Here is a 24,043-nt window from a genome sequence, read left to right as displayed (position 1 = left end):
AATTGTAATAATATAATAGAGACCAGAGTGTAGTACACGCGTTATTGTACCGACTAACCCCTCGTTTTTATCTCCCGAAATAAACAATTATTATTGTTTGTTACGTGCATACATCGTCGGTGACTCGCGGTGGTGCCCGCCACGTGACCGTGGACTGTGCTTTTGACAGCCGTTCGTATACACACGCACATATCCCGCAACGTTGTTACAAAATTTTACATCAAATTATATAACAAAATATTATCTTCCTGTCCGGATCCGGTACATATGACGCACATATATAATATACCTACCCATAATCTAACGTACAACGTAATCCTACTGCAGTATAATGTATTATCGATGTCTGTTATAATATACTAACTACTGTTATTCGTATCTTACGCTATAATATGCTACTACAGGTAGTATAACATTTTAAGTATTATATAAGTCGTTTATACAAAACGTTCAATGTCAGCGTATCTGCTCTCGTATATTCAGGTATCCACGCCTAAAATATAATATGGTTATATGGCCATCATTAGCATACATTAAAATACGTTTATAATTTGTCTCTAAATAAAAGTTTACAATTTGTACCATCTCAGGTATAATAAAAAATATAAATTATAATTTGCGCCAAAATTCAAGTCAATATAGTAGGTACTTACCAGCGTCGGGTTACCCTACAGGCAAAACAATCAGGTGATTGGAGCGGCAAATTTGTGAGGGCGGCAAATTTGCCGCACTTAAGAAAAAAATGTATTTATAAAATTATAATATTATAACGTCTTAAGAGTTATGAGTATTAGCAACTAGGCTATTAACTCAGTAAAATACTGAAATGGTTTCGGTGAATGCGATCAACTAGAATTGTTATTATTAGCGAATCTATGTTTTTCCCGGAAACGGTTTATATTAAATATATGATTACACATAGGTATTGTACATTATGGCGATAGCCGATACGATGTTGTTTTTGTCAATAATATTTTATTTTCGTGATTCTATTACTTACAAAATTACAAAGAATGTTATACGTATTCTTTAATCCTTATCATTACATTATTCTGCTTATTAGTATACCGCGACACTGCGACAGTACAACTTGTGTCACGAGTGTAACGACGTCTTTATTTATTTTTATTATAATTCTTCAAATTATTACATCACAATGAGTGATGGTAGAAAAAGAAAAAGTGGTGCAAGATACAAAAAGCTGCGAGAAGAGCATGAAGAAAAAGAAAAAAGGGTTATTCAAAAAATAAGAAAACTCGATACTTTTTTCACAAACTTAAAAACAGGTAAAAACAATTTACTCTATATTTCTATAAAATAAATATTATTTTTTTTTTAAATTTTGATGACACGTTCTCTGCGGTTAGGTTAATCTGCCAATAAATTGGCGTCATCCGCACAATATATTTTACAATACAATGTGTCTCAGCCGACGTTTGAATAAAATAATATTAATTAAATTATATCATTTATATAACTTCGCACCACTTCGCCACCGATCGATTCGTAGTCGCAAATCGACGTTTTTTTTATAATATTAGATGTTTTAAAATGATTTGATACATCACAGTCACGAATCGCAGTTGTATTATTTTATTATTTTTGTGCGTTAATCGGCATTTCTTATTTGTATTATTGTACCTAACTCCGTGGTGTTTAGTGTGCGAAATTATATTATAATTTATAATATATTAATATAAGTAATATAGGTAGCATGTAGGTAATATAGGAATGTGTATTGTAATATAATCCGCAGTGAACGTTTCAAAAATAAATATGCACGAAAAAATGCTAAATTTATTATTGAATATTATTATATTTATATAGACTCATCTACTTCAACTACTACTCTCACATTAACCACAAGTACTATTACTTTAACTACAAGTACTTCAACGAGTTCAACTAGTCATCCTAATACTGAATTAGATATTACGCCTAGCCCTACCATTTTGTCCGTTTCAACACCTTTAGAGCTAGAGAAAGGAAACCACGCAGGTGATGCTAGAAATCTGATTTCAATAGATATAGTTAAATGTACAGCCCCAAAATCTCTAGTATCTCTTGATGATATAACTGTAAATAGAGATCCTGCCAAATGGATAATAAACGAGACGACAATAGACCAACTACTTTCGAGAGACATCGATCAGAATATACCCGAAGATTTTTCTGTCACTAGAAGGTATTACTCCTCAGTAAGTGGATATCGGTCATTGACAAAACTTGCATTTGAGAGAAAAATAAAAAATGGGAAACTGCACAGAAAATATTTATGCTATTCTTCGAGTAAAAAGGCACTTTTTTGCATTCCGTGTCGTTTATTTGGTAATGGTAGTTCAAAATTTGGTACAGATGGATATGATGATTGGAATAATGTACACAGCGGCCTAACTTCCCATGAAAATTCCTCAGAGCATATTCAAAGCTCTAGCACTTTTTTAAACAGAAGTAAGTTGAAAAATCGAATAGATAAAGGGCTCCAACTACAAATTCAAAATGAAATGAATTATTGGCGAAATGTGCTTCAGCGAGTTGTAGCGGTAGTAAAAAAACTTGGTAGTCGAGGATTACCATTTAGAGGGAAGAATGAGCAATTTGGGTCAAATAAGAATGGGAATTTTATGATGTGCTTGGAGCTTATTGCGGAATTCGATCCTTTTATGTCTAATCATTTAGCTACTTATGGAAATCCGGGTCGGGGTAAAACATCCTATCTGTCTTCTACAATTTGTGAAGAGTTTATTTCTTTGATTGCGAAAAAAGTATTAAATGTGATTATTGACGAAGTAAATCGTTGTAAGTATTTTTCCATTGTTGTTGACTCAACGCCCGATATCAGTCACGTGGATGAATTGTCGTTTGTAATCAGATATGTAAAACGAGAAATTCAAGAAGATACGCCAGCTGAAGTTGAACGATTTTTAAAATTTATACCCAATGTTGGACATAAGGCAATAGACATGCTAAATGCAGTTACAGGTACACTCGAAGAATTTGGTTTGAATTTACAGGATTGCCGCGGTCAATCTTATGATACTGCCGCAAACATGTCTGGTTGTTACTCAGGATTAAAAACAAGGATCCAAAATCTAAATCCATTAGCAATTTATGTACCATGTGGAGGACATAGTCTAAACCTCGTTGGATTATCCGCTGTCGATTCTATCAAAGAAGCGGCATTTTTTTTTGATCACTTAGAAGCCATCTATGATTTTTTTGCAAAATCTACTTATCGGTGGCAATTGATGAAACAGAAATTGAAACCAAATCAAAAGATAGTAAAAAGAGCTACTGGAACTAGGTGGTCTAGTCGTTATAATGCATGTTCTTCTTTCAAAAATAGCTGGGAAGAATTTATGGAAACATTGAATGATATAGAAAATAATAATTCTGAAAAACACATAAATCGTAGAAAAGCTGCAGGTTTAAAAAACAACTTGAGTACATTTGAGTCGGTCTTTATGGCCGTATTTTGGACTTCTTTGTTGGAACGATTCAATAAAACAAGCACAGTTTTACAATCAACATCAGCTAACTTAGAACATATTGTTGATCTATACAAATCTTTAATTGATTATGTGAGTGAAATAAGATCTGATGAAATATTCCAACAATTCATTGATGAAGCAAAAAAAATTAGAAAAGAAGAATATGAATTGGACAAAAAACGTCGTCTTACGCGACCCCTTTTATGCGACGAACTAGACGAATGTAGTTCTAGAGCAAATGAAGTAGTTTTTGGTGGTAAAGACAAATTAAAAATCGTTTATTTTGCCGTATTGGATCAACTCAGAAAACAACTGGAAATAAGACATTCTGGGTATGAAAATATTTACGATAAATTCAAATTTTTGATCAACATAGACAATAAGTCAATTGATACCGATGATATTGTCCAAGGAGCCAACAAACTCCAACAGTTTTATGAAACAGACATTGACGAAACCACATTTACTCAAGAATGCATACATTTTAAAACTTATATGCAAAATGCAACAGAAAAAAAACAACAACATCAAAGTTTGTTTACATTTTTTAGGAATCAAAATTTAGAAGAACTATTTCCGAATGTAAGCATCGCTTTGAGAATATATTCCTGTATGGCGGTTACTAATTGCTCAGCAGAAAGATCGTTTTCGTGTCTCAAAAGAACGAAAACGTATTTAAGATCTACAATTGGCGAAAATCGATTAAATAGTTTGGCTCTCCTTTGCATCGAATCTGAATTAGTGTCTACAATTGATTTTCAAGACCTAATCGAAACATTCGCTAACCTAAAAAGCCGAACAAAAATATTTTAATAAATTTATTATATAATATTTATATTATTTTAATAATATTTGACGATTGTATTAAATTTAATATAATAAAGAATTATTAAACTAACAATGTATTTCTATATGTATTTTGTTTTAAAAAAAGTATAAAATGAAAGGGCGGCAAATGCCCTGCTTGTAGGCGGCTAATTGCTTAATCCGCCACTGGTACTTACACATGTTTCGATAGCGTAGAGACATTATTTAGATTTATTAAGAGAAGCTAATAATTTAGAATATTCCATTTTAGAATTTATCGATTCTAAATGATTTTTTCACTAATCTATATTAGTATAATTGCATCGTTCTAAGATACGTCGATATTGGTTCTAAAGCTACTATTAGTAATAATTAAAAACAATAATAGTATAATGATATAAAATATTATAATAATTAGATAATAATATAGCTTTAATAAACGCAAAATGCTTCATATTTATAAAAAATTAATAAATATTATACTGTGTAATATTTTATTTACGGCTAATCGAACGTCAAACTTTGTAATGATTATTAGATAAGACGGTGGATATACTTAAAAATCCGAATAACTATTATTATCATTCGAGTCTGTTGAATGTCGACGTCAGAGAGAATACTGACAAGAGAAAAACTACAAACACTACTTTCGAATATCTACGATGGTACAAATTATAAACTTTTCATAATATGTAAGTACATATTACACATGTAAAGCCGTCTGAACAAAATGATTATCCTCAGCGTATCATTAAGATAAAAAAAAATGTACATCATTGTTAGGATAAAAATTATTTATAATTTGACTTTTTTTTAAATTATTGCTATATTTATTTTTATTAATACAACAATAGGAGTATATAATTGATAAACATTTTATGAAAAAAAAACTGTTTGACCCGTGTTGATAATTAGTAACAAGGTTAGGTCGTGTAGTTGCTTAAAATACAATTCAAAACAAAAATTAATAAACATATTTTTATGTCATGTTCTTGAAAATACATCAAAAGTTTCCTAAAAAAATTAATAAATGTTCAATTAAAAAAAAAAAAATATTCATACTTCGAAGCCTACGATAATTTAAAAAATACGCTATTAGAATATAATATGCACATAGTTTTAGCTTAAAAAACAACGTATTAATCATTTCAAAAAAAAAAAAAAAAGATAATAATAATAATAAGCGTAAATGCGTGAAATCCGAGCATTTGTTATAAGAATTTTGCGGAATTCTCATGCGGTAGATTATAACTTAAAAAATTAAAAAATTAAAAATAGAATAAAATTTATGTTTATAACTTATTTAAAAAAAAAAACGATCGCCGACGAAGTCACCGATGTAACGGTGATGAGACACTGTGTTTACGATGTTATTAAAATTTTTATAGTATTTCTCAGCATTATGCAGTAGTACAGTATATAGATGTAGGCGTTGCAGTATTGTCTGTGCTTGTCAAAAACTTATCGACAGCGACGCCCGCCCATACTCGCCGCGGGTGTTTACGACACACGCTCGCGCCGCACATCCCGCGACAGTAATTATTAACAAATGACAATGATGGTCTCTACTGTTGCTGCTGTTACTTTGAAGGTACCCTGCCCTTTCCCACCGATATACCCGAAGATTTTTTTGTAGCTATAGCACATTTAAATCGCCGTTATGTAAAAAACTATACATCGTTTTTATAATTTACCGTCGATCATTATATTATTATACCTGTATACAGGGTGAGAAAAGCGTAAAGCCATTTTAACTTTTAAGTAGTGTAAGCTATTTATAGTGAACGAAAATTGAATGTAGGTATAGGTATAATTAACGAAAACTTTATGTGTAAGTCGTCGATCGCTGTTTAACTCACGTACCTATATCGTAATAAACGCATGACTATTGTACAGAATGATTTATCAAGCATGCTTGCAGCTCCTTTTTTTTTCTTTTTCGACGACGAAGTTATTCAAAATCTAATTTTTTGAAGCTTTTAAATATTCTTGAAGACCGTGCTTTTAAAATCTTGAGATTTTTTCTACTCTATATTTAATAAAGAGTGTCGTACTGTCATGTGGAAATACGAACTTCTGTTTTTCAAATGACAACGTTCTATCCTTTTTAACTTTAAATTATTCAGCAAATAAATATGATAATATTGATGTGTCAAAATTAAAATTCGAATCAGTAGTTTTAGAGTTATTTAATTTTGTACACTAAAATTAGTAGATCCCACGATAATCTGTTTGGATGATAGAGGGGCTTTTGAAAATGTCATTAATTAATATAAATCTATTGGTATTTATAATTTATAAAAATAGCCCAAGTTCAAGTTATAATAAAATGGTCCAAATACAATAAATACTAGATCTAATAATATAACATAAAATTTATACTTCTGTAAACCAATTTTATGAACTATTATCTTTAATGTAAATATTTTAAAAGTTGAACAACTACTCATTCGAATTTTGATTTAGGTATTAGGTACATCGGTATTTAAAAAAATAATTGTTCACTAAATTACGCACAGTAAAAAGGACCCATTAAAAAATAGAAATTTGGATATATTTTAGTTTTTAAATATAATTAAAAATTTCCAATATCAAAATTTGAATAAATTCATTATTAAATGAAAACATAGAAGAAGTAAGCTTGTTTTGTGAATCATACTTTCTATACTACAGTAGGTGTATAACGTACATTTTTTTTTTTTTTAACTAGAGTTACTTTAAATCCGTTACATATTAAAAGAAAAAAATCATATTAAAGGTGGTAAATGGTGATCCAATTAAAATATTTAATGTTACCTATTATCTAATTTGAACTATTATGCACTGCATGTATAACCTATATGGTTAAAATACGATAGACACTTTAAATTGGAAATCTTACACACATATAAATTTTATATTTTATACGACTCACACATTGTGAATTATCAATACCTACATAATTATATGAAAAGTAAAAAATAGTTGCAAAGAAAAAATAGTGAAAGAAGTTTCGGTTTTGTTGAGCTCTAAACAACATTTTTTTTTTGTAGAATCATTGATTAATTAATATATTAAATGTATATTTAATCAATGGTAGAATGTAACAACACTGTCACAATTAAATTTAATAATATTTTAATGTAATACTATCTTTTATATAAAGATGAAAATGAATAACATATAATAAGAAATAGAATAGTAAGATTAAACTGTCTAGGAATCATGTATAAAAAGAAATATGATATCTTAGTTTGTAATAAAATATTAAATAAACGTCTTAAACCATACTTTAATTTTATGTATGTGTTTCAATTTTAAATTGTTAAGTTTATAACTGCGCAGTGGTAGAAATTATTGTAAAATAGAAAATGTTTTATACTAAATCTATATGGTACAAACTACAAATGCATGTGTGAATCTATATATTTTTACGATTTACATCATTTCATTCTCTATTTGTCGGGAAATAATGTCCAATAATCTGTTAGATTGCGATATTTATTTTTAGTGATATTATATTTGTATACTATTTTTGTTTTTAGTGTTTTTAGTATCTAATAACTTCTGCTTAAACTTCTGTCAAAACGCCAATGTTAATGATATAATAATCAATTCATTTTCATTATGATGAAAAGCAATAAAAATAGTCTATAGATGAGTAACGAATCTTACGTTTAAAATATTAATCATTTCAATTACAGTTATCTGTGAATTAACTGATTAGAAAATTTAAATGTAAGATTTTTGAGGCTTTTATTGGTGTTTTATTTTGAACCAATTTATAATGAAGTTATGACATTTTAAAATTAATAAAAAATTTAGATTTAAAACGTTTATAACTTCTTTTGTAATCAAAACTTCAATAAAAGCTTTCCAGATACTTTAGATAATAATTATACTTTTAAATGTTGTACATTTGTAAAATAAAAACACACGCGCTAGTATGGCGTCCTTATAATAAATATTATGGAGTAGTTATTTAAAATTTAAACATTTTTATTGGTAAATATAAATTAATTAATTCCATTGAAAAATAGGTTACATGTAATTTGATGTGATATTTCATTGATATAATTAAGAGAGGACCCACTAGGATTCCTTAGTACTTACTACTTAGTGATAAATTATTTTTATCTGTTTAATTTTAAATATTTGTAATTTTTCTCTAATTATTATGTATACAACACAATGTAATTGAGCATGCCCCGTATTTAAAACAAATAAATAATTAAATATTAAATAATGTATGATTATATAAACCGAATGTTAGTAGTATGTGTTTTTAAATACACATCATAAATTTATAAATATTTTTAATAACTCCAAAATTATTTTCTACTTTTATATAACAGGCATATTTTTACTTTTAAGCATATTATAAATGATTAATCGAATCAAATAATTACTAATATTAAGAATTCAAAGTTTAAACACTGAAAACTTAGTATTGTTTAAACTATACTCATGTGGTTGCGTATATATAAATATTATATGGGAAACTACAATATTTTTTTACAAATAAACCTATATAACCTATGTTTTATTATGTTATAAAAACGTAAAGTTTTGGAATTGAGTGATTACAACATGGATATATTATATAGATACTTATTTATATAATATTTATATCCACAAATGAGCTAATAGACTATAAAATATTTTAGTACACATACTCCCATCAACATTGAGACAAGAGGTGCTGCCGAAAACATCAAAATTCCGGGTGTACAGAGTAAGTAATTCTATTTGCAAGGGCCCGGGACAAATCGAATCAGACCTTTAAGTAATTTCGGGATTGAACCAGAATAACTCTTTCCGACCCGTTCGTGTGTACGTATCTATATACTATGTACTTCGCACTTTCTTCTTGTTTACAACACACACACACACACATACACACTAGTCGATGTCGCAGTATGGGCGCGAAAGTGTTATATATATATATATATATAGACACGTACAATCCAATTTCGTGCGCTATATCCTTCCCTCTTGCCGCCTCTGTCGCTTCTACCACAGGATTCGAACACTAAATCGGTGTTATATACATACATAATATTTTATATACTGCAATAGTTCCCCGTGGTCTCGGTATATAATATAATATAGTGGTTGATGGAGCGGGTGTTAACGAGCGCGACTGGCCGCCGCCGCCGCATAGCGAGGTCGACGAGCGCGCGACGTGTCTCGAATCACAACGATGTTTTATACAGATAGATATTATACATGTATATTTACAGACGAATGTGTGTATATAAATAATATACAAAGGCACGTGTACATGGGAGGTTGGGGCTTCAAATATTTTTAAAAAATATTGTTTGTTTTTTTTTTTTTATAGTCATGTCAAATTTGTTCGGTAGATTTTTATACCTTAACCAATTAACCACCCTCTTTCTATGGAAGTATTTTTCTGTACGCCAAGTATATTCACCCTCAATTTTTTACTTTAATAATGAATTTATTCAAATTCTAATTTTTGGAATACTTAAATATACTCAAAAATCATATTTTTACATTCTTGAATTTGTGTGTACTATATTTAAGAATAGCGTCCTGTGGAGATACAAACTTCTATTTTTCATATGAGAATCCCCTTTTTGTTAATTGTAAATTATTTAGCGAATATTAACTTTGAAAATGTTATTGTGTGTTAAACGAGTAGTTTCTTAGTTATTAAAATGTTTACGCTTTCTTTGCGGTGTATACTAATTAGTGCCGGTTTTTATAGGTATTTTAGTGGTGAAGAACGACATCAGTACATCATCGTATAAAAAGACCACGTTTAGTATATAATATATTTTGTGAATACGAATAATTATTAAACCAGTGATTTATAATAAGCATTTGGCTTGTTAAGTTTGGAGATTAATGTATAATTTTCTCACATTATAGTCTTATCTGAATGATTTTATTTTTGATTTGTCTTGTTAGTACTAATTTTTAAAATCAATGAAACATCAAAACGAAAACCATTCGAACGACTATACGTATAAATAATTGTATATTAAAGATTTGTTATGAAGTCTTTAAAATATATAACCACTATTAAGTATTTTTAGTCCCATAACCTCAAACTGTTTATTAATAATATTTATCTGTAAATTTAACACTAGAAGCGAAATATATAATATTGCACTCGGAAATATACATATATGTTTATATAAGCTTGTATAAACAAGACTATCATCCCACTGTGTATATAGAATAAATCATATACATTATACATAAATGTATTATACGTGTATATACTATATACATTATGTATACATTATACACACACAACCGTTGAACGTGACTATTATCCCTTCGAAGGGACTTTAACACGTTATTATGTAATTGGTTTTGCGTTGAGTACTAAAAGAGGGGAGGTGTTTGGATTTTAACCAGGAAAACCGCTTAAGTTAAATTAAAAGTTTTTACTCCAACTCCTCCGAACGCATTATACAAAAGTGATTAAATTTGAATAATCTCCACGTGACAATAAAATCAAAGTTAATGATATTGCAATCGAGTATTGCGCAACGCCACGTAAATACTGTATTGCAGGACACATATTATACATATATCAAGCAAATTAAAAATAAACGGTTGAAAATTGGATGTCGTCTTTCATACGTTTGCGGGTTGTGTCATCATCGAAACATTTTATTAGATAAATTAACTTTTACATTTACATATATAGATTACATGTACATTTTACTTTTGTAAAAAATATTAACTTATTAAAACACATAGACACGTAGTAGTTGCGCAGTGTCGTGTCATTTAGACGCATACGATATTTTGAAGAGTGTATATTTGACACAACTTCATTTCAACGTATAGGTACAATTGAAATTGTATTTTGATTCAAAATAAATTAAATTAATTATTCACATGTACATAAATTATTCATATTATTGTTCGTATTTATAAAAGTTTAAACTATGAACAACACCTCTCAATACTTTATCGGTTGAAAAGTTTTGTATATTACTAATTGTATATATTATACAATTATTATTTTTGAAAAATACTTGTATTTCTTTCTTTTATCCTCATCACATATCCGACCAGTAACTGTTCTTTTAAGGTGTTTATTAAATGATGATCTATATTTTAACGCATCTATACATTTCCAAATTACTGGAAGTCTTGTACTATTTACTATGTCAAAAATGAATTATGCCACTCTTCTATATTGTTATTGATCCTGGATTATCTTAAAGACGACTAAAACAATTCCAGACTTCCATTGAAAATAATGAAAGTTGACATCTATATCTCTTTATCTCAAATTCCGATCCACGTTCTGTCAAAATATTTTATAATTGGTAATAAAATGTCCACTAGTCTCCAAATTGTCTCACTAAAGTGAAAATAGCATTCTGTATTATTTTCATGTTTGATTATTCATCGCTGCTTTTTCGAAATCATTGATATATGTGATGAAGGATGTACATTTAATTTAAAAGATTTAATTATACAAAACATCATATCATGTATCTATAACTTAATATATGGCATTATTGTTTGTCTTATTGTTTTCAACACCTAAAAGTAGCAATATTATGAAAAATGTATTTTGATGTTCGTGATAAATATTAAAAGATATGAAATGGCAATAAAGATAAACGTGATGAAATCGATTTGTATAATGTTATATTTTTATATTGTTAATAGTATCAAAAAAATTACACGCATTGAAATGACGTATATACTGCAGATATAATACTATTTACTATTTTTAAATAATAGTTATAGCTGTACATTTATATTCTAGGTATTATTTATTTTTTATACAACAACATGGTTAATTATGCAAGATATTTTTATCACTGTAAATAAAAAGTGTTTTACCAAAAAAAAAAAAAAAAACCTTAAATTTTACCGTTAAAATATTGCTAATGTTTTTTAAAATTAATGGAAATTCGCACTATTAATCCTTAAAGCATTTAATCTAAATGTTATACTTTTATACTCGAGTTTCATAGTGACAAAAAAATCTTTGACATCAAAAGCTAAAGATGTAGTTTCAAGAAAATAAATATTTATACATAACTTTTACATAAAGACCTTTCAAAATTTAACCATACAAATAAATAGATGCATTCGGTATAAATTATAAGCATTATATGTCTATAGTAAATACACATTATTGAATAATAGTTTCTTTTTATTTATATCGTAGTTAATACAAGTGAAATGTTATTTTTTTAAATAATAAATACTTGAATGAAATACTCTACAGTAAATATTAAAAAGTTTAAAAATTATCAATTAATATAAGTATACATATTAATTTAATAGTATAAAAAATGTATACTTATGTTATTACACTGTAGTTAATTAAATAATTTATATAATTATGTTTTACATGTTTTCACAGTATAAAATTGATAATAAATTGTCTATTCATTAATTGTATTTGAATTCCATATAATGAATATTGGCTAGTTTGATTTTATTCATTTTTAGAAATACATATACAGACTTTAATTTTTCTATGTTATATTATTGCTGGTGATTGTTATAATCAATTGCTTTAAATTGATTATATATTATATTAGTGTATGCTTATTGAGCCCTCTTTTATATCGTATAATAAAATTTTATCACCGATATTACAATGGCGATATTATTTAAATTCAAATTGAAGTTATGAAGGGGTACGGGGCTGTCTATATAGTGCATAACGTGTGAAACTGTTTAAGCCAAAGGGTTTATATAATTTATACATCTAATGTAGATACACACGCTCGATTTTAAAATGTTTCGACGTTAATATTCCAATGTTTAATATGTATGTACACTGTACAGTGTATACGCATTTCACTCTAAAGCTTAAAATTTACTATACGCTTTTAAGTTGCTCATATATTTGTACATTGTGCATTACATAATATATAAATAAAATTATAGCTATAAATTTGTTAATAACTGTTTTATTCATTTCACACCACACACATAGTAAAACTTTTAATTTAATATAAATATACTCATGTCAAACATCGATGTGATTTAAATTTTGTTAATAAATCTTCATTTATTAATAAGTAAATTAAATTTATTCTAATTTGTACAACTACAAATATCTATTATGTCTAATTATTATATTATATTTTTATTTTCAGTGGCTTTATTACACATGTTTTATTATATATGATAAAGGTAAAAAATAATTTATTTATTCGTTTCGAATAAAATAAATATCATTTCACATCTTTACAGCAAAGAATCAACACAAAATATATTTTTAACTCAGAAATTCTATTTTACAAAATAATCAAGATCACGATTTATCGATCGTAAGTATTTGGTATGACTCCCAAGTTCTTGTACCAGCTATCGGAATCTGAAATCTAACTCTAGATAGTGTAACGTCGGTGTATTCAATTTATTGCCTACTTACTAAGAGACTATACTGTCTATACTGTTCAAAAATATTATCACTAGCATCTTTCCTGCTATAATGTTAGTATTCTGGTACATTCAAGACTAGCCGATAGTCATAGATGGTTCACTGTTTATTCCCCATATATATTTACGCTTAGAACAATAATCCCAATATAATGGTTCTATACACGTTCAACTAGTGCGTTCAATATATTATTATATATTGTTTTGTTTTCAGACTTTGTATGCGATACGATTATCTAACCACTAAAAATTATTATTACAACGAATAAATATAACGTTATATCTCTAGTTTAAACTAGCCGTTCAAAATACATGACAATATTATAGCAATCGATTTCAGCTGATAATGTAATGTCGTTAAAATGTGCACAAAATCTATAAACTTCAAATGCTGACGCAGGTATAGACCTATACCAGACTGCCTACACACAAGCCTGTATAGAAGTATAGAATAACTGTGTTAAAATCGTCCGGCGACGCGAGGTGCCGTGGTTGTTTTTCGTTCGAATCGTCGTGCACTGGATGGTGGTGGGGTAAGTTTGTTTATATAGTATATACTATGTATATTGTATATGTATGAATTGTGTATAGGGTTTATCGGGTCGGCTTGACTTGGTTGTATATAAAGCATAGCCGTATATACTATATATACAAATAATAAAGGGAGTGTATGTATATATGTGTGTGTGTGTGTGTATTCAATATATAAACGGGAAACCGACGCTATGGGAGTAGTAGAGGTGTGGGGCTCCCTGGCCGTATACTCGACTAAACCACCCCTTCACCGTCACGAGTTGCGTCGAATATATATATAAATATACGTTCGACGGAATCGCTCTGTATACGCCGGTCAAACGAACGTGAAGCTTTTATTGGCGACGGGAGTGCAGACCAGTGTATGGCGGGAAGAAGCAGGAAGGGACGAGGGAGTGTTTGATCGCACCGCCGCTACCGTGCGGAGCCCGGTCGATCGTCGGAAAACGGAAGTTAAAGGGGATTCCGGATAATGCGGGCTGCCGGGGCCCCGGGAAAATCCGGGAGAGCGTTCGTCGTATGTACATAATAAACGTATATGTATATACACATAAATGTATATATATATATAAATACACGCACGAGCGCTGGTGGCCGATGGTGGGGCGCCAATCACCGTGGAGTACCGGCGGCTTGTATTTATGTGTGTGTGTGTGTGTGTGCGCGCGCGTTTTGTATGTGTGTAATACGGTTGTTCGTCGTTTCGCCGCGGCTTTGGCGGCGACGGGCCGGGCGATTCGTAATGTTTAATTATCGATTTTACACTAGTCCGCCGTCGTTCTCACTTCGTCTCATTATGCAATATATATTGCCAATATGCGCGAAAATGTCGAAAATAATAAACGCATCCCAATGAATACGTGCTATCGTTGTAGAGATGATAATAAAATGTATACGTCCAACAGTATGCATATATGTTAGATATACAAGGTGATTCAGCGAATATGAGTCCTATTTTTCGGTTAATAACGAATTTATTCAAGTTCAGATTTCTGGAATTTTCAAATATATTTATTTATATATATATATTTTCACGCATGTTCTCTGAAACTGCTCACCCGGTGTTATCTTTATTTTAATTAAGAGTAGATATGTATCACGGAGTAGGCTCTAAGCCTATTTCTGAATCTGTAAGTCAATGAAAAAATCAAGTTATTAAATTTTTGAATAATAGGCACATAAAGATACATTTTTTTTTTTATTCACGACCATTACTTAAGTATTTAGTATTTAAGTGAAAAGTCAATCTAGTATAACAGAAGGTACAGAACTTTTTCGTTGTTTATGGTTCACACTAATGAAACTTTATGAGTTGATGGTTTTTGGTCCAGAATAAAAAGGAAATTGAATTCGCGTCGTTTAACAAAAAAAAATTATTTTCAAAAAAAAAGCTGCTGTTAAATGATCAAAAAAAGCAACGCTGGACGGGATAGCTTTAAGCTGTAAAGTTGATATATCGGAAATAATATCATCTATACATCAAATCAGAATACCAAAAATGTTATTTATTTACATGCGTTACACTAAATATTAGTATTAGGTAACCGAATTTAATATGGATAAATTTTGTACGAGCAATTAAGTTCATGGAGATTGCTATAGTACTTAATAAAGAACATCATATTTTAAAACAAACAAGATTTTTTATGCTGCTAAGTAGAGTGTCTTGTAGCGATACAAAATTCTATTTTTAAAATGACAATCCTTTTTTTCTACCCTAAGTTATTTAGCGGGTATCTGCAAAATCAAAATTTGAACGGGAAGTTTTTGATTTAACTATGTGTAGGTACTTACTAAAGATGGGTTTAGGTTGAGCTATGGTTAGTTGGAAAATTGTATTTGTTACATTAATCTATAAATATATCAATATTTGTAATTTGTAAAAATTGTTCGACAGTCTTCAAGATCCATTATTACATCTATACGTATTATATTTTTGTAAAATCATTTTTAAGAACAATTATCTATTATTTATTAGATTAGATTATTATTTAAAAATTATTTAAAATATAACATATTGTACAAAAAAAGTTTGTCTCCAAAAGTCTAAGCTTGTAAATTACAGCATAATATTATGTCTTTATTAAACTACATAATATTTTAATTATGCACGTTTAGTAGTGTAGATATATTCGTGTATCAATCAATATACATTACTGTATATTAAAATTTACTGTTGTAGAGTGCACGCAATTAGTAAATATGTACTCGATGTTATTTTTTATTTGTACACAATAGTATGTTGTGTTTATATTTCATACGTTCATATTATAGTCTGTAGATAAACAAGTAAAAAAATGTCGATGTACCAAAATTGTTTATAATTAAAAATTTATAAACATAAATTTACAGTCACATGTATAAATAATTAATTGATTACAAATTAAACAAAAAAAAAATAATAATAATAATATCATATTATCATATTTTGTTCGTGAAATAATGAAGAACAATTAAATTTAAATAATTTAAATAATTAACAATTATTTGTCATAAGTATTTATACAAATAACACAAACTATACAATGTTTGACAGCAGTTGTCCATTTCATGAAATGGTTGTCCGACGTCCTGCAATACCTATGTTTTTTGTTCAAATTCACGATCTGGATGAATTCGCGCTATCTGCAGGTACATCCAATATATGAAATATTGATCTTAATTAGTGGATGCGACATGTACGCCACTTAATAATCTATTATTCCATACATCCATACAATTGTCAGCAGGTACGTAAAAACCCGAACACGACTGTTTCCGCAAACTTATTATAGGTACCTAAGTATGCGTATTGTTCATATTTGCATCGAGCTGTGGGGCGCTAAATTGTTTTGACAGTCAGTTATTCACGGTCTGTATGGTTCCATTGTTGTTTCTTCCTCATACGAAACCTACTTACCCATGTTATTATATTATTTGGGATTAAACTAAAAAATAAAAGGGTGCCGTGTAGAACAATAATAATTACTGCAAAACAATCAAGACTGTTTTTGACATTTGCCCGTCAGGCTATATGGTATATGCTTGTATAACTGCTGTACACGAAAAAAATAAAATATTACATTTGAAAATGATAACGTTAAGTTATTCAATCGATATCTATACTTACTTTAATGTTATTCATACGGTGATGCTTATATAGATATTTAATCTGTTTTACAAAATTCGAATTCATTTCACACGTTTAAAATATAATAATACAATTAAACGTTGGTTATGTAATTAATGATTAGAGTTTGAACGTTGGGCAATTGAAGTCTTTTTTTATTGGTATAATGAGTCATATTTTAAGCTGTATATCAGCTATAAATTAACAATTCGGTTCATACTGTGCTTTTTATCTTAATTTTTAGATACCTATATATTATATAAATATTATACATTTTATATTATATGTCATGAAATTAGTAACAATAAAACACATATTAAATACTTTTAAGTAAATGTACAATATCAAAACTAATAATAAATAAAGGTAAATAAGTGAATACATTTAATTATTTCTCGATTTCAGTATTTCATGTATTATTATGAAATTATGTTTCTCAAAAAAATTCTTGAGATTAATAACTGACTAATAGTTTAGTTCGGAATAAATAAATCAATATTTAGTTGTAAAAATAAACCAATTCTTGATTGAGGCAATGTGTAGTACTATGTGATAAGTGGTTAATGATTATTTAGTTATACCGTAGACCGGACAACCGTTATTCAGTCTTCTAATACATTATATCGCAGAAGGTATCAAATAAATTCTCCCAAGAAAAATGTATAAGCCTCCATAGAATAAAATCTGAAAATATATAATTTATTATTTCTATATATTATCAATAATCGTAAATTTGATTTAACGTGAAAATTGTTTTTTTGTAATTTTTTTTACATTAGATAATATACAGAATATAAATATTTTTCATATGATTAAATACATTTTAAAAATTGTTGCCAAAATGTATGTTTTGAATATAGGAAAAAAAATTGTATTTATTTATTTCTTACGCACTTGTTCAGGTACATCAGTTTTAAATAAATTAGCACGGATAAAGATTTCTTTATAATACAATAACAATATCAGTGATGTAAACGAATTGAAACCTAATACAAGTGCATAACAACTATTTTTCAGCTGTTTTACTATTTCAGACCTGTTAAAATAAAAATTGACGCAGGAGAAATAATAATAATTTATTACTGGTTAATATCGTGTTCAACATTTAAATACATAATTATGTATTATCCTGACACCGTTTGAACTGAACATCTATACATACTCGTATAATAATGATTAGTAGTTTTTTAATATTTTTTACAGAAATTTGAGTTTTCATAAAATGAATTACTTTTTACTTACAACGCTGTTACATTTTTTGGATCAGTGCTCTAAATAATATGTACGACAGTTGGATTGATAACATATTTTTATGAAAGTAACTAGATATCACGCATATGCCAAGAATCGAGGATCCAAATCCTATGATCGCATTACCATTTAATTCCCAATTCACATGTTTTACGCCGATTTTGTATGAGCTTATAGCCTCTGCACATGCATTTTTATTACTTAATTAAAAAAAAAATAATATATATATATACATATATATTGTGAAATTATAAGAAAATCAGCTTCAAGGATCCCATATATATGTATATACTATATTGTATGTTATTGTGATGATTTATATTATACGTTATTATACAGTTTGTAAATTATAAGCTAAAAAACCGTGTAAGATTTGCTGCAGTAACGTTACATCCTACACTCCACTTAAGTCAATTTTTAAAAAATCATTTATCATTTATTTTACTGTTTTAGATTTTAAGTGGATGAGTAGTAAACGTAGTGGATTTACAATTATGAGTGTCTTTATACATTTTTTTTTGTAAGATTTTGAAATAAAAACAAATACTCCTATTTTTAACTTTGAAATTTCTGATTCCAAAGTAGATCTAGTTGATACTTTTTATGGCGAGGAAAAAACCATGGTATTTGCTTATTTAAATTAAAATTAGATAATGTATAAGATCGGTCTTCTGTATGATATACTTTTTTTACATCGTCTATTCATGTAATATAGGAATTATAATATTTGTATACAGAACTTTCCTACAATTTCATTCATATTACCTTTGAGTTCATACACAAATAAATTATAAGTATACATGGATCGATGGAGTTATCATAATAATATAAAAATAACATGAACTGACCTTCAATTTTTAATTGTTAATTATTTTTTAATTTTATTTTTAATCAAAATAATAATATAATATTAACAAACCAACGAACATGGCCAAGGATTTGACTACCTACACTATCAGCTTGTTCATTTTCACCCAATTTATAAGTTGCGTTTAAAATTTTTATCTGTAATATACAAATTATTAAATATTAAAATACCTAAATATAAATTAATTATACATTAAATTGAATTAGTATATTTAATATACTTTTATATAGTACAAATATTTGACTCACCGTCATAAAGCCGACTAAAGCCAAACAGTACCAAATGGACTATTTCAAAACGATTAAGTTTTTATAAGATTCGTTTAAGTCTCTCCACAATTGTTTCGATATAGGTTCAGCTACAGAAGATTTAGATTGAAGAGGTATTTTCTAAAATATTATTTGTTCAAATATAAAAATTACAGGCTATTGCTTGAAATTATTTAATATGAAATGATTTAAAATGTAAAAATAACCAGTCAACAATAATATGCGATACCTTTCATTTGATGATACGAGCTAAATCTATAATTGTTCAAATAATAAAATAATATTTGTACAAATATTTTTATACAATAAAAACAGACGATTACTATTATATGAAGTGTATTCAAATCAATGGCATGTATTATAAGACAAGTACATTTTGATGGTTTACCTTTAAATTAAGTTTTTCGTTGTTATAATCCGAAATAAATTCTGCTATATCATCGTTATTATAAATGTTCCGTTTTACCGAAGGCAAAAATAACGCTCAGACAAATGTGAAAACCACACTTAGAATTATAAACAAATACGTAGGGTGTTGAACGATTTAAAAATATTTAAATTAATTTATTGTGATAGGTACTTATAAATAATAAAAATAAAAATAAATATCAATGCATTTGTAGTAAAAAAGAATCAAAAATCTATAATTTTAATATTATCTATATCATAATGGAAATTAATTTAATTTTTTTTAAAGTGTACAAATTGGATATAATGGATAACTAAAATGTTTAACCAATACAAAAGATGATTAAATATACCTACCTTTAAATATAATCATATTTTGCAAAAAGTCAAATTTCTAAAAAATATGAAAAAAAATAATATTTGACAGTACATAGTGTTGTATTTTTGTATTTAATGTAAAATAAAGTTTAAAATTATTTGATTTAATAATAAATGAGAAGTGAAGCTACATTTAATCAATTTAAATAATTTTTATTTCTTTAATTTATTTAGTAGTTATCGTAATAAAACCATATTCACGAATTGTAATTTTTTTTATTAAAAAATAACTTTAAAATATAGTTTTAGATTATGGAGCTTTAATGTAAAATTAATTTGAAAATTACAAATGAAAATTGCTGTTTAGGCATTTTAATTATTCCTACAGTAGTAGATAGTAGATATCTATAATAAATCAGCAGACATTTAAGTATTTATGTATTACCAGTATCTTTTCCGTGAATAACCATTAACGCTTGGGTAAATACCAACGAACAACATTTGCCTATCAACATTGTGGTGTTAGCTAATCCTAATGTTGCCTGATAATATTTTTTGTCTTGTACTCTAGCGAATAAATAACTGAAGTAAACTAATTTGTACGATTTGAAGAACGCCTCACATAGTTTAAATACCTATAAGAAAACAGAAAATTTAAAGAGTCCGAGAGACAAATAATAAAATTATTCATTAACAATCGGCCACATTTTAGATTCTGAGCGTATTTTTACGTTTAAGTTAATAAAATATTGGTACATTTATAGTTTGTAATTTTTCATATGATATTATAGGTTATACAAGAATCATACTTACTTTTAACTGGATGAAATTGGTAGCTTAACAAGGTTTGAATAAACGATAATTTCACAGAAGACATTGAATAAGATAACTTGTTTATAAAGTAAGTTATCTGTTATCATCATTATTATCGAAATAGCCAATATACTTAAATAGTCTTCAAGACGCATCAACTGATCATTCGTCTAAAGTAAAGAATATATACGAATAATTATTGCTAAAAATAAGTCAAGTTTTTAAAAAATGTTTTACTTTATTTATTAAATTATATGTAATTTATTTTTTATTAGGCACCTATTATTAAGATCAATATAATGACAATCATGTAATTAATTAAATTTTATGATGATTAGTGATTAAAATATTGAATGTTTATTGCAATATCATAAATTTTATGCAGTATGTGTTTTAAAATTATGTATACATTTTTATCAATTTCAGAAATGTTAAAATTCTTTAATTTAATTATAATATTTATTACTATAATACTTAATATAACTGACCAACCACCTTTTATTTACCATCTATACTTATTTATATGTAAATACATGTTGCATAATATTATTGTACGCACCTTATTAAATTTAACTAATTTAGTAACTATTAATTTGATTTGCACCATGAGAAATATAAACATTTCAAATTGGAAGTAATAGAAGTAATTGGTAAATAAAATAAAATAAGTTGGAAACTAATCGTTCGAATTTAGATTTGATTACATTAAAATGAAAAAAAAAATGGCGCTCTAATTACTGTCATATTATTTATGTATTATGTGTATAGAGAGTAGAGACCAAACTTCTGTATATTTAGTATTATTGGTTTAGTTACGGTTAATATAATATCACGTATTGTATGTATGGTTTGTGCATAATATCGGATTGTCCTGGGTCAAACCGCTATTATCACTTAAATTAATTTGAAAAAAATAAAACAAAATCGTACCAACGAAATTTAAATTATATAATAAACATCTTAGTAAAGTTTAATTGGATGTATTATAGAAGGTAACAATAGTATCAGTGTGTTGCTTAGTTGCTTATATAATAAAAACTAAAAATTCTGTGTTTGAGTAAGAACATCATTATCACCAGTCAATATGCTTGTAGGCTAATGTTATGTTATTTTTATATTGACTGCTGAAGCATAAGTATTTTACATTATAGTATTATTATAGCTTGTATGCACACTTAGACTTTGAGGTATTCAAATTTAAGGAGCTATAAATTATAAACTTAATTGTTTTGTTTTGTTTTTTTTTTTTTTTTATGTAATATACTCGTACTGTTCATTTTTACGTATCATAATTTATTATTATTCTTTAAAAATACAAATTATTAAGTTAATTAGTTATAATTTATAACTGTTGTGGCAAATATTACATAATATCACAATATTTATTTGTTTAGGGACCTGAGTATCTGTAACGTTTACTCCTTGACCGGCGAGATCATAGCTAGTCATAAAATAATCCAAGGGTCAAAATTCTATGCCAAATGCGAATACTACCACAAAAGCAATAATTGTTGTCAAACTACGCATCTCAAAAATATTTACTGCCACATTTATTCCTAAAAAAAAAAAATTTATTATTTATCATGTAAATGATTTTTGACCTAACCCTAATAATTTAAAAACTCTAATATAGGTAGTACTACTTAAGTAGTGAATTTATATATTTTTTTATATTATTAATTTATTAATATTGTACAATATATAATGTAATTAATTATTCTTGTATTAATTTTACCTATTTTGTTTTTTTTTTTTTTAGCCAATAAATATTATCTTATCTTATTTAAAAAAATATTTTGATCAAAGACATTTTTGTCATAAGATATTTTGACCGAAAATATTATGACATGAAACTATTATCATAATACACTATTGAAAATATTCAACTACTTTACCATGTAATTAGGTGTTTAATTATGACTAGGACCACACGGTATTTACATGGAACACGGTCATATTAGATTATAGTATATTACCACGTTATCTTTTAAATGATAACCATTATTGTAAATGGTATAAACCTATAACTTGGTGGCTAGTAATTGATATTTGCTACTAGGCGTTTATTTCCGCATCCATTAACCTATACATTTCACATTTACAACTAAACCGTTTTTTTGTTGCCATTTATAAGCATTTCTGAAAAATTTTCGGGACGATCACAGAGGAATTTCCGTTATGTCGTGTTCCAAGAAATTTCTTACTCGTACTGTGCAGTGTAATGACATCCAGTGCTCAAGAATTAAGAGCCGAGAGTAGCACAAACGAGTAACACGCACATCAGTCACCACATATTAGACATCTGGTGGTAAGGTAAATTTACGACCGTTATTTACAATTTACTGTAATTACATTTAATAATAATTTCTAATGTGTATAGTTGTTTGTAAAATCTAAAAAAAAATATATAAGACGCACGCGTAATTGCTCTAAGTAGTCTAAGTTATCAAATGCCAAAAAGAATGTTTAAAAAAATAATAGTATTTAGACTTGAAGTATAAGTAGATCGTAAAAACTCATCAAAAATGAGAATTTCAATTTATGCATAATTCAAGCATACAATATAGGCTGATAAGCACATGAAGGGTTTTAGTTTATTATTTTCAATAACGAACCTGTTAAATTATCTATATTCAGCAATCCAAAATAAATTGGCAAATAACTATAAAAAATTTCTTATTAATATTAGTACTTAGTAAATATCATACTTCAGTATTAAATTAGAATTCCAGAATTTTTTCAATATTTTTAAGTTATAAGAAATTGTAAAACTATTTAGTAAGTTACTAAG

At 27.5% G+C, this 24,043-nt stretch overlaps 1 protein-coding gene and 1 pseudogene across 1 annotated transcript; one reads left to right on the top strand and one right to left on the bottom strand.

Annotated features, from left to right (window-relative positions):
- The first annotated feature begins 1,156 nt into the window (after window positions 1-1,156).
- Window positions 1,157-4,304, top strand: LOC112601986 (zinc finger MYM-type protein 1-like). Its single transcript, XM_025349895.1, has 2 exons — window positions 1,157-1,286; window positions 1,828-4,304. Exons 1-2 carry the CDS (start codon window positions 1,157-1,159, stop codon window positions 4,302-4,304), a joined length of 2,607 nt encoding a protein of 868 aa, XP_025205680.1.
- A 13,588-nt stretch (window positions 4,305-17,892) lies between these two features.
- LOC112602032 lies at window positions 17,893-22,779 on the bottom strand (annotated as a pseudogene).
- Between the last annotated feature and the right edge of the window lie 1,264 nt (window positions 22,780-24,043).

This window comes from Melanaphis sacchari, unplaced genomic scaffold, assembly GCF_002803265.2.
Source record: "Melanaphis sacchari strain LSU unplaced genomic scaffold, SCAv2.0 Contig80_pilon_pilon, whole genome shotgun sequence".
Lineage (NCBI taxonomy): Eukaryota > Metazoa > Arthropoda > Insecta > Hemiptera > Aphididae > Melanaphis > Melanaphis sacchari.
Note: the sequence above shows the minus strand (reverse complement) of the source record. Positions and strands in the feature narration are given on the sequence as shown.

Coding starts and splice junctions, on each gene's coding strand:
- LOC112601986 (XM_025349895.1), top strand. CDS start 1,157: ATGAGTGATGGTAGAAAAAGAAAAAGTGGTGCAAGATACAAAAAGCTG. Junction 1,287..1,827: donor TTTCACAAACTTAAAAACAG/GTAAAAACAATT, acceptor ATATTTATATAG/ACTCATCTACTTCAACTACT.